The sequence below is a fragment of the Pelmatolapia mariae genome, linkage group LG6 (assembly GCF_036321145.2).
Source record: "Pelmatolapia mariae isolate MD_Pm_ZW linkage group LG6, Pm_UMD_F_2, whole genome shotgun sequence".
In the NCBI taxonomy this organism is placed as follows: Eukaryota; Metazoa; Chordata; class Actinopteri; order Cichliformes; family Cichlidae; genus Pelmatolapia; species Pelmatolapia mariae.
In genome coordinates this window covers 43,559,066-43,574,384 of record NC_086232.1, presented here as the reverse complement: position 1 = coordinate 43,574,384, position 15,319 = coordinate 43,559,066, and the positions used below count along the sequence as shown (strand labels likewise).

The window sequence follows — 15,319 nt, the reverse complement described above, 5'->3', positions numbered from 1 at the left end:
CACAGTTGCACGCAATTTATGTAGTGTATACTGGTTTAAACATTTTTTCACTGAATTGAGCTATGACATTGCTCTCCCAAACACACGGATATCGACGTTGTTTCTGTTGAAACAAGCGAAGCAGTCTGACGTTACGACTGCTGAAGCAAATCTGATCAGTGTCGGAGGAGTAGTTGTCTTTGAGGACAGAGCTGGGTGGAGGAGGCGAGCTTCAGGTTTGTTATTCAGCCGGTGGAAACATGTCGGTGAGCCTGAGCCTTCATGTGTGAGCTAACGGAGAGAGGGCGGAGGAGAAGCGGGCCAGCTGACAGCAGCTAGCCGCGGTGCTAAGCTAACGTTAGCATTAAAGTGCTATTTTATAGCATTATTGTTTGTGCAGCGGACACGGGCGCAGTATTAGCAGATTAGCCGCATTGCTAGGGCCTCGTGTGGAAAGAGGATGTTAAAAAGCTGTCATTGCAGCCTGTGCAACAGGTGGCTCCGTGGCGCAATGGATAGCGCATTGGACTTCTAGTCAAGCACTTGAGGAGTGATTCAAAGGTTGTGGGTTCGAGTCCCACCGGAGTCGCATGTTTTGTTTTTTATGTATGTATTAAATATGCTGTAATATAACTGTGATATATAACTGTAATATAAGTAAGTAATGTAAGTAGCTAACGGTGTTACGTTGTGCGGTATGGAAGACTAACAATGACACAAAGCTGAAAATTAAAATAATGTTTACTTTAAATCCACTTAATGATTAATTGAGTTTAATTTCATGCCAGTGTACCCATGCACATTATACAACATTTGTGTTTGTTTGCTGCTGAATACAACTTAATAACTACTTAGAAATACATAGCATATCAGTTCTGATAATACAGTCAGATTTGCTCTTTGTATTAACATACAGAGAAGTAGATAAAAATAAGTGTATAGAAATGTTTTTATTTTAGCATTTATTTATGTCTCTCCTGACTCATTCACTGGTGATCACGTCATTATCTTTGTTGTGTACAGTGGTCGGTGTTGCTGGTTCAGTCACTGCAGCCACTAGATGGAGGCTCCCCCACGGCTGTGCAGCGATGGCCCAACACCAGCCTTCCTGACAGGGCTTAAAGTCAGAGGAGGCGGAGGCGGAGAGGCTAATTGGAAAAGGAGGGTCAGGGCAGCGAGTCGATGAGAGTGCCGATGATGGCCACGCTGAGGACGTCCGTGGCCTTTCTGCTTCACCTGGCTTCCTCTGTGGCGGTAAGAAACCGAAGCATCCGTGTCACATATTTCTCCTCGTGCAGTCTGCACTCTGTACTTCCTGCTTTAAGTATCTCTGAGATTTGGGTCCTCACACAACTGATGACAGAGAGGTGAAAAATGCAGCCGTCGTTTTGTTTGGCAGAAAGTAGTTCCAGTGGAAGCGCAGACTGAGCGCTGTCCACAGGGACACTGTTTGTGCTTCTCCAATGACTTTCTTATTGAAAAATGAGAACCTTGGTGTTGAAAGTGGTTTAGATTCAGATTTCATTTTTACTGTACAGAACAAGAAATTCATCTCACTGGTATTATTTCATTTTTCTCTCAGGATTTTTATTTCCATCAACCAAACTAACAAAAATAAATGACAGAAACAGAATAAAAACTGAATGCTGAAGATTTACTTTATTGTGACAGCTTCTTAACGTCGGTGCGTTCAGAGTAAAATACAAACATTAGAAATAAACAGTAATGATCATATTTCAGTTTTATTTTGGTTTATTGACCTTTTAAACCACACTGTGATAACTCCTCATCTGTTCAAGCTTCAGCTCTAATTTTGCGTTGTGATTTATTGATGCAGTGCTGAGTATCTCAAAGTACGTCTGCTAACTTCCTTTAAACTAAGAAAGAAACACCACGTACACATTCTGCCCAAATATCTCCGTATTCTGTTGAAAAGATCTGCATTAGAGTTAAAATAGAGCTGAGCTGGACGTTCATGTAATACCATTTTGTTCCACACGAGGGAGCAGTGAGTCAGTGTAACTTCAGTATTTAATAACACGCTCATATTTACAATAAAATCACAAAGCGTGTTGATGAAGTGAAGGCGGACAAAGGAATTAACGTTAAACAGCACGCGTTCACTGTAACACGCTGCCCCCTGCTGGTGAACGTTTTCATTCAAATCTGCATGAGGCGATTACAAAAAGTACCTTTACTAAAAGTAATCCCAATAACCTTTGACCTTTACCTCCACGCTGCAGATGAGGCATCAGTGTTTATAAGATGATTCTTTAATCTTGGCTTTTACATGGTTTGGATGAGATTCCCAGCCTCACGATTTCAGCATCATAAATATGGATTTATTTCCAACTGCATTTGTATGTATTAATATCAAAGCATTTGCAGTGCACCTGCAGGAGTTTCATAGGCAGAAACTTAAATGATTTCATTTTTAAAGTCCTTGAAACCATCTCATAAATCAGGGTTTCAGGCGTTTTCATGGGAGTGTTTGATGTGACGAGCTTCAGTCAGGATTTAGAGTAGATCACAGAAACACTGATGAGGACAACAATGATCTTCTCATACTTTCTTCGTTACTGCCGAGTGCCAGAGGAGAGCATTTTTATCCTCCTGTCCAGGCGCCGGTGCCGTGTGAGGAGAGGGTGAGCCGGCTGGAAGCGGAGATCCAGGGCTTGATGAACGTAATCAGTGAGCAGCACCGCTACATCCAGGAGCTCCACAGCAGCCAGGCGCAGCAGCTGCAGCAGATCCCCAACTCGTACCTGGGCCTCGACGACCTCTACAGAGGTACGGTTGCGTCCACCGTGCGTGGGTCAAACCCTACATCGTCAGCACCGGAAGTTTCCTTTACCTAAAAAACAAACCATGTCTACACAGATCGTCACAAAATCAGAGAAAAACCCGGGAATGGTCATTTTATTAGACTCATCAGGTCAGACAGATGGCAGCTTTATGCCGGGCTCACACTGTGCGATTTTTTCAGTCGCGCGATTCAGCTCCTGCTCAAACTGTACGATTGACTCGCAGGGGTTAGAAGTTCATAGGTCACGATGCAGGGTCTCACACTATACAGCCCGATGCTCTGATGCGACCTGAGTGCTCACACTGTGCGTCCATAAAATGAAGGTTATAACAGAAAATCTGTCGCTCGCTCTCCCTCTCTGTCTTTCACTCACACAGACACGCACACCACCACCATCAACTTTATGAAAAACATTGATCAGGCAGCTGTGATTGAGCAGCAATGTAAATCCAACTATTTTCACGGTTGTTGTGGTCGTGATAATTTTGTGAGGCCACATCGAAAAGGCTCGGGTGAGCTTTCCAAAGTTCTACAAGTTGTGCCTCCATCGCTTGTGTCCAGATCACACGCTGCACTGCCGTGCTGCGCCGTCTTTTTCGCTGACATTTGTGTTTGCGCGTGCGCAGTGTGAGAAGCTGCAGTGACACCCTCCCGACCAAGCGATTGATGATCGGGAGCTGGTCGTGAGGTGTTAATCGTTTCTCGTTACCCCACGTACACTACACGATGCACGACGCACGATGAAGGACAAACTCGGGCCGATCACCAAAACGGTCGCACGACTCAAAAATCGGCTCAAAATGGGCCAAAAATCGCACAGTGTGAGCCCGGCATTATGGAGGACGAGGTCTCCTCCTGGGATCGAACCGGGGATCTTTTTCTTATCAGGCACCGTGTGTGTGTGTGTGTGTGTGTGTGTGTGTGTGTGTGTGTGTGTGTATATAGACTGCTCTGAGGTGTTTGAGGATGGAAACGTGGCCAGCGGGCTGTACGCGATTCGCCCGGACGGTGCTCCCACGGCGCTGAGCGTGTACTGCGACATGAACCACGGAGGAGGGTGGACCGTCTTCCAGAGGAGGAGAGACGGCAAAGAGAGCTTCGACAGGTGTGTCACCTTTACACACGTGAACACTTGAACAGTGCAAACAAATGTGTCATCGTGTGTGTGTGTGTGTGCGTGTGCGTGTGTGTGCGTGCGCAGAGCGTGGGTGGAGTACAAGCATGGATTCGGAGACCTCTTCTCTCCTGCTGGAGAGTTCTGGTTGGGCAATGAACCCCTGCACCATCTGACATCACAAGGTGCGTCTACCTGTGTGTGTGTGCATGTGCGTGCGTGCGTGCGTCTCTGATGCTGTCTGTGTTTTTAGGGAACTATGACCTGCGCATCAACATGGAGGACTTTGAGGGGACCGAGCGCTACGCCGAGTACAAGAGCTTCAAGGTGGACGGCGAACAGGTGAAACTCAAGTAACCGCGGGAACTTCTCAGCTTTAAATTAAATCTGATGCTAGGAACACTTTACAGCCTCTCCCTGACCTTTGACCTCCTATCAGTTTCTCATAACACTCGGTCTTATTTAGACTACGGTCCGGACCAGCAGCAGCATCAAGGTCACCGCCGGTCTCTGTTCCCATCGGCGTTCCTCTCCCTCTCTGTGTTCCTGCACTGCTGAGGATAAACACACAGATAAACTCACAGCAGGGAGAGGAGCTGCAGAATATTCCGGAGTGTCGGAGCGATGACGCGACGCTCCGGTCACCACGAGAGGAGGAAGTAAGACGAGCTGTTTGCTGCTGTTTTAGGAGGACCCACACCTGATCCTGATGTTAAACCTGAACCCAGGTGTGGCCTCAGGCCTTTAAAGGCTGTGAAAATGATGCGTTGAAGGGGCGTCGTTAAATGTAGCTTCAGAACAATAACCTGGGTCACTTTGCACTGCTTACTGCACATTTCTTTGTAAGTGTGTGTAAGGTGTCTGATTAATCAGCTGCTGCTGAACGAACTGGCTGCGATGAATCTGAGCATCAGATTTGTAATTGTGAGCTCCTGCAGCACTCGCAGTTTCAGCGCGTGGTCTTCCTCGCCGTCATCGACCCGTGAGGTTCACGTCAAACAGGGTTCGGCTGTAAATGGCTCCAAGTGTCCTCGCTGAAGGTCACGCTGCAGGTGTGAGCCTGATCACTCTGCTTTCACTCCCGTGTTCACCTGAAGGATCAGTACCAGTTACATCTGGGCGAGTTCACCGGGAATGCTGGCGACGCTCTGGCCGACGCCCAAGGGGCGGGACCGGGCAGTCCGTGTGCAGACGGGGTGAAGTTCAGCACCTACGACCGGCCGAACTGCATCAACGCTGACGTTCAGTGCGTAAGACACAGCAAGTCGGGCTGGTGGTTCAGCAGGTGAGACGCGCACGGCGACAGGTTTACTGCAGGCTTAAAGGGACAGTACACCAAAACTGAGCTGTAGAGTCGGTCATCCACACGAGACAGAGCGACGGGGCCAAGCATCACTCGCCAACACCGTGACCCCGGGAAACTGACATTTTACTGATAAATGTGATTCAGCCTCAGATATTCAGATTAAAATGTCAGTTTCTTTGTTCGTCTTTCATTTCTGCAGATTTGTGTTCAACTCATAAAATCAAACGCACCTTTCGTGAGAACTCGTGGAGATGAAGATCTTTATGTGTCTGTTTTAAGGTCTTTGCACAAAGAGCTTTGAAGTGTGTGTTTGTTCAGTGGCTGCTGTTTTTAGTGCTTTATAAATAAAGTTAAAGTTCACCGTCCTTTAAACCAAAGGTTAATAATCAGCTCCTTTGATTTCTGCCTCCTTATGTTCCCTAATGCAGCCGTTCCCAAACTTTTCTGCAGCCCAACAAAACGTTAAATCGCGCCCTGACGTCCCAGCAGCAGAAATCTGTGGATTTCTCGTGATTCTAACAGCAGCTGCTCCGATTTATAATCAGAGTTCAGGTCTTTTTAAACTCAGGTAGAAAAAGCGGTGTAGGGAATTAATCAATAAAGTTTTAATAGAAAAACCTGAACTTTTTAATCCCTTAAAATTAAACCTAGCAGGGTTCGTGCTGCTGAGATTCTCACGGTTCATTTTTGGTGCTTCGATCATGAAACTTTTCGTCTCTGCAGCTGAACTATCAGGATAAACGTGAAAACGCTCACTTGATTTTGGGTGGACTGTCCCTTTAATTGGAGCAGGGTGCAATTAAAGCTGCTGCTATTGGCCTATCGTGTCAGCTGACTGTTCTGTGACTTCCCCCTCACAGGTGTAACGCAGGTAACCTGAACGGTCACTACTACGACGGGCCGTTCGAAGCCATGACGGACGACGGCGTGGTGTGGTACACGTGGCACGGCTGGGCCTACTCCATCAAGTCTGTCGTCATGATGATTCGAGCATCCGACCTCGAAGCACCGCCGCCCCCAGCGGACGTTTACCTGTCAGGAGGTCCTGACCTGGTTCCGGCGGCGGGCCGAGGCGCTCCGTGAAGCTGAGGTCACTTTGATGCTGTGAAATAAAGTCAGAGCGCCTTTGTATGATGTCATGTCGCATTTATTCTGTCCAAAGAAAAAAAAAAAAGAACATTGTACACTGAGGCATTCTGGGTAAATCTGAGGTTTTTCAGGACAAACAACAGAAACAGTAAAACAGGCCAGTGTGTCAGTGAGGGAGGGGCACGGCAGGTCAGACTCCGATCTGATTGGGCACCGGGTGATTTCAGGGAGCGAGGGGAGGTCTGCATATTTGGCTCTGAGGCCGGCCCCCTACGTCGAACATCCACGGGTGATTACATTCCACAAAGCAGGTTAAGGTCGAGGTCGTGACAGGACAGAGGTCTGTGGGAGGCGTGTTTGCGTCCCAGGCGGAACGCTGATTGAGCTTCGCTCTTTGGAGGGGAAAAAAAGTTTGTGATCCGTGGAACCCAAACAGCCCGGAGGCGTTTCCACAAACATCCAAAATCCAAGGTTTCCCCCCGAGGAGGCGAGCGGAGCAGCGGTCAGGGAGGAGGAGCTATGTACAGACCCTGAGGCGTGCCTGCTGGTTTCTTCAGAGGAGGAAGAACGCTCCGAGGAGGACCGGGCGTTCCGAGACGGCGAGCTCAGCCCGGGGCCACGCTCTGGTTTAAGTGCGTCTGTGCCGCTGCAGCGTCTTTTCAAAATAAGATATTTATTTAAAATGTACAAGTCTGCGATGGCTTCATGTCCAGCGGCGCCGCTCCGACTCGGGAGGGGGGAGCGCGGGGGGCGGTGGCGGTGGGTTATCTGGGCGATAACGGCTCAGCTGTGGCGAAGGAGGCGGAGTTCCGTGGCGAGCTGAAGGGGGAGGTGGGCGAGAGGCGGCGGGGGCTCGCCAGCAGGTCGCCGTTGTGCAGCTTCCACAGCAGCTCCTCGTTCTCCATGGACAGCCGCTTGTTGACCTTTGACTCCTTCTGCAGCGTCTGCTGCAGTATGGCCTGCTCGCTGGACAGCTGCCTGCAGGGGGAGACAGAGAGCTGTGAGACGGGGAGCAGGAATGTCACGCTCAGAGGGAATGATTTATTGAAAGGGGAACCGGGTCGCTTCCACGCGCCCGCTGAGAGGCTGATGGGTGTTATCTGATCACCTAACGACAGGCGCACACGGGACGTTTAAAACGCGCCGTCGTTCGTGCTGCTGTGGCAGAATTTTACAATAAACACTATTAAAGCCACACGTCTGATGTTTTTACTCACTGCAAATACATAAAGTTGAGTTTTAAGTGTTTTTCACAGGCAAACAGTCATTTTCATATTCATACGTGCCACAATAACAACAATCATAAAATAAAGTTCTCAACTGTCGAGTCTGTATGTGCTCTAATAAAGTTTTTAAGTCTGCTCGAGTTTTTCCAAGAAGGACGATCATCATCTGGTTAAAGGAAAAGGCTTCCAGCTTCTTTTAAATGCTCACGCGCCTCGTTGCCTGAAATCTGCTTTATTTTGTATTCATGGAGCAGAAACATGTTCCTTCTCTCCCAGAACGTCTCGTTCTTCACATTATGAGTCAAAGAACAGCAGCAGATAAACCCTCGTCATCACGACTGACGCAGCGAGAACGAGAGGCGCCGGCGGTCGCTGCGACAGGCCGCTTACCTCCAACACTTATCTGACAGACAGGAGAGGGAGGGAGGAAACCAAGAGAGTGAGGGAGGAAACCAGGAGAGGGAGGGAGAGGGAGGGAGGAAACCAAGAGAGTGAGGGAGGAAACCAGGAGAGGGAGGGAGAGGGAGGAAACCAAGAGAGTGAGGGAGGAAACCAGGAGAGAGAGGGAGGGAGAGGGAGGGAGGAAACCAGGAGGTAGCTAAACGATCGGATGGGGATGAGTCCCCCTCGCAGGAGTACATACTTGGACAGCGCGGCGTGTTTGTCCATCCTGGCCTTGTAGTCCTCGTTCTCCTGCTGCACCTTCTTCAGACACTCCTCCAGCTTCACGTTCGTCTCCACCTGAGACACACACACACACACACACAGTTTCAGTCACAGAACGTTTTTTTCATCCAATCATCAGGCTCGGCTCACGTAGATGAAAATGGCCGGACTCGTTTAAAAGCAGCTAATCCGTCCGACTGACGCACCCTCTCGAGCCACGCTGTGGGACGCTCGCTGTGTGCAGACAGTCTGGCAGTAACACCAGACAAACAACAACTGTTTCCAAAGCTTCAGAGTCACAAACCACCGGAGATTTCCGGGAGGCCGCCGATGTGCTAGATAAGGAATTCTTAGATCTGCTGACGTGTGACAGAAACAGATCTGCACCCACCAGTTTGTCCATCTCCATCAGCTTCTTCTCCTTCTGATGCAGCTGGTTGTTCTTGATCTCCAGCACCACCTTCAGACTCTCCAGCTCCTTCTCCAGGTACACTGTGTGGGAGTCCTTCTGCACAAACACCACAGACACGGCAGGTGAGCGCAGGAACCCTCTGTGATTTAAGTAGCATTACAGCAGCACAACAAGCACACATTTTCTGTCCCCTTAGTATGAGTTGGAGTCACTGCTCTTCCACACCAGCAGGGGGCAGTCATGGTCAGCAGCGGGCTTCACGAGTGCTGCTAGGAGGAGTTCAGAGGGAGATTAAAGGAGGACGGTTGAGCCATCGTTACCAGATTCTTGTCGGTGAGTATCCTCTTCCTCCTCTCCTCCTCGGCTCGCAGCTTCTCGCTCAGGTCCTCCTTCTCCGCCGTGAGCTCGGAGAGTTTTTCCTGAGGGGGAAACAGAGGCGCCGTTGTTAGAGTTCACGCCGAGCTCAGCGGCAGGTAAACTACAGATTCATCAGGAACACGTCTGCAGACGCGTGCGTTCACGCCGAGCTCAGGTTTGCGTTCGCCTCCTGAACGGCGTCTGAGCCGGCAGCACAGAGACGAGATAAATCCTCGGCTCTCCTCCACACACACAAACATCTGAAACCACCTGGAGGGAAAAACGTGTGTGGGCTTCAGCACGGCTCGAACGCAGCGCTGCGGATTCTGGGAAATCAAAACGTCCTGACGGCCACGCTCCCCTCAACCTCTGAGCAGACTCATCACCTCATTCTCATGTTTATGAGCAATATCACGAATATTACTGATGCAATATAGTACTCTATTCTGTTATATATAGTATTCTATATTGTACAGTATGTTATTCTATTGTTTTTCTTATTTTTTGCTGCTGTAACCAAACTAATTTCCCGCGTGTGGGACTGATAAAGGTTCATCTTATCTGATGTTCACAGAGTCGCGTGATGGAAATATTATGATGGCAGTAAAGACGACGGAGCAGTAAAGTGATTCTTACAGAGAGAGAAGCTTCAGTGTCCTTCAGGGCTTTTTCCAGAGTGTCCAGGTCGGAACGATGGATCGTCTTCATCTCTGAGCCGAGAGAAAAGAATCAGTCTGACAAAGAGGACTGTGTGTGTGTCTGTGTGTGTGTGTCTGTCTGTGTCTGTGTGTGTGTCTGTGTGTCTGTCTGTGTCTGTGTGTGTGTGTGTGTCTGTCTGTGTCTGTGTGTGTGTGTGTGTCTGTCTGTGTCTGTGTGTGTGTGTGTGTCTGTGTGTGTGTGTGTGTCTGTGTGTGTGTGTGTGTCTGTGTGTGTGTGTGTGTCTGTGTGTGTGTGTGTCTGTGTGTGTGTGTGTGTGTCTGTGTGTGTGTGTGTCTGTGTGTGTGTGTGTGTCTGTCTGTGTGTGTGTGTCTGTCTGTGTGTGTGTGTGTCTGTGTGTGTGTGTGTCTGTGTGTGTGTGTGTGTCCTGCACACACCTTCTAATGAGGCCTCGTACTGCTGTTTCAGAGACTCCATCTTCTGGCTGTGACTCACTTCCTGTTTCTTCCTCTCCACTTCCTGTCGGCTCCTCAGCTCCTCCACCTGCAGGAAGAAACCAGGACGTCAGAAACGGCGCTGATCAAAACTCCAACATTTATCAGATTATGCAGTGAAAATAAAAATTATTAAAAGCGTCCAGGTTTCAGAGACATCGCTGTTTACAAATGTGTTTGTTTACATGTTTGCTTTTTCATTTGAATCCCTCGCCCCTCCCACATCTCCTCCTCCTGCTTCTTGTCATTTGCACTCCTTCCTTCCTCATTTGCCTTCTTTCCTACACTGTCTCCTCACGCCATCACCACCCCTCTCTGCTGCTCCTTCCCCTCCTCGTCTCCTCCTCCATCAGGTCTGAGTGATTCTTTAATCTGAGCGTCTGCTGCAGCAGGACGGAGACGAGAGCGCTGCTGGACATTTATTATGAATCTGAAACATTTTTTGCTGTCGCTGGATCCAATCAGAGAGCGAGCTCAGGTTCAGAGCTCAGGGAGTCACATGGCGCTCCTATGAGCCAATCAGAGCGCAGCACGAGGAGGGTGCGTGCCGTGTCTCGGTCCAACTGCAGCAGTAAATCGGTGACCTATTAAAGGTCACGCCGCGTACGTGACGAGCATCATCTCCGTCACACTCGAGGGCGTGATCCTTTCACAATAAAAGCTGGTTGAGCGTCTGCTCGTGCGTTTGTGCTCAGACCTGTTTCTCCATCAGGACGCGACATTTGTCCGCCTCCTCCTGGTACGTCTGGTGGACTTTGTCCCACTCAGTTTGGTAAAAACTGGTCAGCCTGTCGCAGAGAGGAGCGTGAAACAGGGTCAGTCTGAACGGCGTGCAGGAGGAGAAGGCTCCTGAACGTGAGGAGAGCGTCGGTCCTACCTTTCCTCCAGCTGTGCCAGCTCCTCCCGGTGCTGCTCCCGCAACCTCGTCAGCGCTTCCTCGAAGCCGACGCGCGCCTCCTGCTTCTCCTTCTGCAGACGCTCGCAGCACTGCGACGACGCGACTGTGCAGGAGAAAGCAGAGCAGCAGGAAACAACTTTGATTTAATGAGTCAAAGTACAGATTTTGGTTTTCTGCAGAAAAATCTGAAAGAAACTAAAAACGTTTTCTTAACGAGAGATGAAACTGATCCGGGGTCAGCTACTGCTGAAAAGGAAGCAATGATACGGTTTGGAACCAGCTGTTTGTGGGCAGATGTGAGGGGGGCCAGATGTGGATCCTACTCTGACTATTTTACTCATGAATCACGCCGGAGCATCCATCACGTCATGTCAGCGCCGACACGCCTGGGGCGGCGATTCTTCAGCGGGTAACAAAGGACACGTCCTTGTGCGTCAGCCTTCGGCCACATTCCACTTTAATTATTCCGAGAGACCGAAACACCAAACATCTGCATGTCAGCGCGCAAGTATGTGGCGGGAATTGCTCCTGGCGACTCATCTCAACCCTCGCAGGCTCACGCGCGCCTCCAGCCTCTGCCCGCCACCACACACGCCAGTTTGATTCCACGCCAACCTGAAACATTTTAATAAAAGTGAGAGCTCTGCACGCTCACGCTGAGCAGCCTCGGTGATGACAACAGTGAGTGTGAACAGCTGGCTGCAGCTGGAGCAGTTGGCGTTCCCTCTGAATGGAGCGTCTGTCGCTCCGGTGAAGGAAACAAAGCCTGCGACAGCTGACGGCAGCGTGCACACGGGACGGACACACGCACACGCCTTCATCAAGCACACAAACCCCGAGTGTGACAGTCAGCAGGTGGCAGCATAAACGTGACATCATCTCACTTTGGTCTCCTCGTACGAGGACGCGTGAAAAACAAAGTTACGAGATGAACTGAAGGAACCAGGAAAAAGGATTCCAAACAAGGAAACGAGGAAACGTGCCCGGCAGTGTTTGTTTCACAAACCCGAGCTGATTCCTCACACAAAGGCTGGTCATGGAGCTCCTCTGGGAGAGACACTGTGCACATTCTCACTGCCATGCAGACGACACACCATCGCACTTATCTGTGAAACGACCGCGTGAACCTTTTAAATCTGACAGGAAGAGACTGTCCTGTTTGTCCAGAGACTTCCTGCTTCTGACATGTCATGGTGAGCATGTGTGGGAGAGGACCCGGCAAACGCTCCTCAGAGACACAGAGACATGTTGTTCCTGCTCGGTTTGATGTGTGTGCGTGTGTGTGTGTGTGCGCGCGCTTTGACAGCAGGGGTCTATACATTACTGGCATTCCTCAGCTCAGAGACGAGCCAAAGGTCAAAAGAAAAGAGCGCATTCAGTGCAGCAGCTCGATGGGATCGAGGGACAGTAGAGAGAAAGTGAAGGTGTGTGTGTGGGGGGGGGGGGGGCTCTGGTATGTCCATCTGAGTGTGTGTATATATAAACATGGAAGCCAAGTGTACTCTGAGCATGTGTGTGAACTGAAATAGTTGTGATATATATTCTTCAATTACACTTGTGCCTATTTTAATGTCCTTCATACTACATAAACACGTATTCATAGCTTTGTGGGGACCAAAAATGGGAAGGTTACTATACTTGCAGGGGTGAAAACCCAGGTCCCCACAGGTTTTTAGACTCTAGATGTGGTTTTAGTGTCAGGTTACAGTTATGGTTAAGGAAAACATTATGTCAATTAGATGTCCCCACAAGATATGAATACCCGACGTGTGTGTGTGTGTGTGTGTGTGTGTGTGTGTGTGTGTGTGTGTGTGTGTTAGTTATACTAAGCTATCTGGGTGTTCCTGATCCACTCTCAGGCACATGCAGCAGTATCAGTATTTAGGACACAGTGTGATGTTATTTCCAGTGACCTGAATGTTTGTGTGACTCTTAAACGGGAACCGCGTGGAGGCGTGTCCTCGCTGCCAATTCACAGATGACCGTTACAGCAGATACTCCACGAGTCCTCCTTACAGACGCGTGGACGTTTGCGGCATCAAACTTTAGTATTTATTAGATATAGATTTGTAAACAGTATTAGTGTAATACACCTAACGATAATGTGGTCGCGTCAGGCTCCAATAATAATCGACCGCCATGACGGTGGCGTCCAAAAACACAAACTGACACGTCACATCGTGCAGTACAGGAACCATTCTGCCGCCTGCCAGGTACACACACACACACACACACACACACACACACACACACACACACACACACACACACACACACACACACAGTGTTTTCATATCTCTGTGGGGACATCTAATTGACATAATGCTTTCCCTAACTGTAACCTGACACTAAAACCACATTTTGAGTGTAAAATCCCTTCAACCTTGCGGGGACCTGGATTTTGGATTTTGTCCCTATAATTGCTGTCGGTCCCCACAAAGATATATAAACAAACACAAAGTTCAGTGGAGGTGCCATTTAATCCATTAAACTCCTGCAGGTCTGAAACTTCTTTGTTTACACTCGTGTTCCAGTGTGACCCCTACGAGCTCCCCGCCACTCGTCTCAGAGACCTGGTGGATCCATGGAGAACGCCTCCTGAGAACACAGGTGCACCGAGCACCTGACAGACGTGCTGACAGGTTACAGCCTGCGTGGAAGCGTCTCTTTTCTTCCTAAGAACAAGCAGCAGCTGCACCGACGTTACAGCGCCGCTTTGAATGGCAGTTGTCCCGTCCTTGATAAGATTCGTACGAGTGTGTGTTGTATGCAAATGGCTGGGACAGAGGGAGAAAGACGCAAACGAAAAGGCGGCGTGAGGAGGCCGGAGGTTCTTACCCAGCTCGTCCCGGAGGTTGGCCAGCTCCTGCGACAGCTCCTTCTTCTGCTTCAGGGTCTCCTCACGCTGCAGAGAGAAGAAGATTGACATGAGCTCCTGTGGGACAGGGAAGCTGTGAGTTCATAACCGTACAGAAGCACTTTTAACTGTTTAAATCTACTGAAAGCTGAGCGTAACTGTCAGACAGGAAACACCCAGCTGTGCTAATGCAGAGTCAGGCTGAACTAGTGCAGCCCTGCTCACAAACACCTTCACCAAAGTGAACAGCTGGGCTCAGATGGGCAGGATGTCATTAACTGTGAGAGCACAAAGTTATGTGAGCGTGTGCTGAGGCGATCCAGAACAAATATTCAAATACAGATCGTTGTCACACATGTGAAGGATGCCCGCGGGCTGCCTTATCGCCAAAACACAGATCCAGCATCACCTCATGAGGAAACCGTTTACCAAACGCCTTCACAGCAGCGTGAGGCGCGGTCGGAGGCGAGGCTCGCGGCACGAGTCGTTTTTATGGTTCGTGTTTTGGATGCAACTCTGATTTAACTCGACGAACATTTCTCTCTATTAATAAACACGTGAATGGAAGGAGTGGCTCAGGAATTCTCTTTTGTTTTCCTGTCGGCTGCTCAGGCTGTTCCTGCTTCCACCATAGTTTTCTTTCCACACTCACTAATCATTTTTGTCTCGTCTCCAAGGAGACAAGAAACCAAAGAAGGGAAAATAAAAGTTAAAGACGGCCTGAAGTCTCACATCCCTGCTGCACAGGAGCAGCATCGGGTTAGTACATCACACACGCACACACACACACACACACACACACACACTTTAGCGAGCGTGCTGAGTCTGAATGATGGAGCAGTGTGAGGGTTAGAGCAGCAGCAGGACCTCTGCAGCTGTGCTGCTGCCTGTAAACACACGCAGCCATAAAGACCATCTGCTGCATGCGGGTCAGAGACGTGAAGAAACAGAGGCAACAAAAGCAGGCGAAGAACAGCAACAAACTCAGACGTCTGTCACATTTCTAAACGATCGGGCTGAAAGCAGCAGACGACTCGAGCGGGACAAAGAATGTGGAAAATGAGGCGACCCGCTCGGTTTCCAACCCCGGCTCTGACACGCAGCGACGAGCTCAGCTGTGGAAACAAACACACACCTTGCGTTTCTTCTTGCGGCGATGAGAGGGGATCCTGTCCGGTTTGGCGTGGGCTCTGCTGGGCTCGCCGTGGGCTCTGCTGTCCGCCGCCCCCATCTCTCAGTAACCACAGACACCCTCATACAAAGCTCCCACGCTGCTCTCCGTCCGGCGTCCTTCCTCTCCCTCTGTCACAAACTACTACAGAGGAAACTCTCTGCCCTCCCCCTCTGCTCCTCCCACACTCTACCTGTTCACCACAGACCTCCTCCCCCCTCCATCTGTTTCTCCTCCTCCCGTCTGATAGAGGAATGCGAGTTATTTCTGCACCGCCCTCCTCTTTT

General features: G+C 49.7%; 2 protein-coding genes and 1 non-coding gene across 4 annotated transcripts in view; 2 read left to right on the top strand and 1 right to left on the bottom strand.

Moving 5' to 3' along the window:
- The first annotated feature begins 35 nt into the window (after nucleotides 1–35).
- Nucleotides 36–6,295, top strand: LOC134629617 (fibrinogen-like protein 1). Its single transcript, XM_063477112.1, has 8 exons — nucleotides 36–215; nucleotides 1,003–1,233; nucleotides 2,601–2,769; nucleotides 3,731–3,890; nucleotides 3,987–4,084; nucleotides 4,153–4,241; nucleotides 4,997–5,184; nucleotides 6,066–6,295. The coding sequence occupies exons 2-8, from the start codon at nucleotides 1,162–1,164 to the stop codon at nucleotides 6,286–6,288; spliced, it is 999 nt and encodes a 332-aa protein (XP_063333182.1). The 5' UTR covers nucleotides 36–215; nucleotides 1,003–1,161; the 3' UTR covers nucleotides 6,289–6,295.
- On the top strand, nucleotides 477–568 carry trnar-ucu (transfer RNA arginine (anticodon UCU)). The gene is given in 2 exon segments: nucleotides 477–513; nucleotides 533–568. It is a non-coding gene; the product is annotated as a tRNA-Arg (tRNA).
- Nucleotides 6,296–6,358: 63 nt separating the features above from the next.
- Nucleotides 6,359–15,319, bottom strand: part of LOC134629589 (microtubule-associated tumor suppressor 1 homolog) — a 53,679-nt gene continuing 44,718 nt past the window's right edge. For both annotated transcript variants that reach the window (XM_063477064.1, XM_063477065.1), the window contains 9 exons: nucleotides 13,843–13,909; nucleotides 10,984–11,107; nucleotides 10,804–10,894; nucleotides 10,050–10,155; nucleotides 9,592–9,665; nucleotides 8,919–9,017; nucleotides 8,578–8,694; nucleotides 8,164–8,261; nucleotides 6,359–7,272 (listed from right to left, as the gene is read on the bottom strand). In XM_063477064.1, the coding sequence (XP_063333134.1) occupies nucleotides 7,059–7,272; nucleotides 8,164–8,261; nucleotides 8,578–8,694; nucleotides 8,919–9,017; nucleotides 9,592–9,665; nucleotides 10,050–10,155; nucleotides 10,804–10,894; nucleotides 10,984–11,107; nucleotides 13,843–13,909 (990 nt within the window). In that variant the 3' untranslated portion in view covers nucleotides 6,359–7,058. The remainder of the gene's footprint in view (nucleotides 7,273–8,163; nucleotides 8,262–8,577; nucleotides 8,695–8,918; nucleotides 9,018–9,591; nucleotides 9,666–10,049; nucleotides 10,156–10,803; nucleotides 10,895–10,983; nucleotides 11,108–13,842; nucleotides 13,910–15,319) is intronic.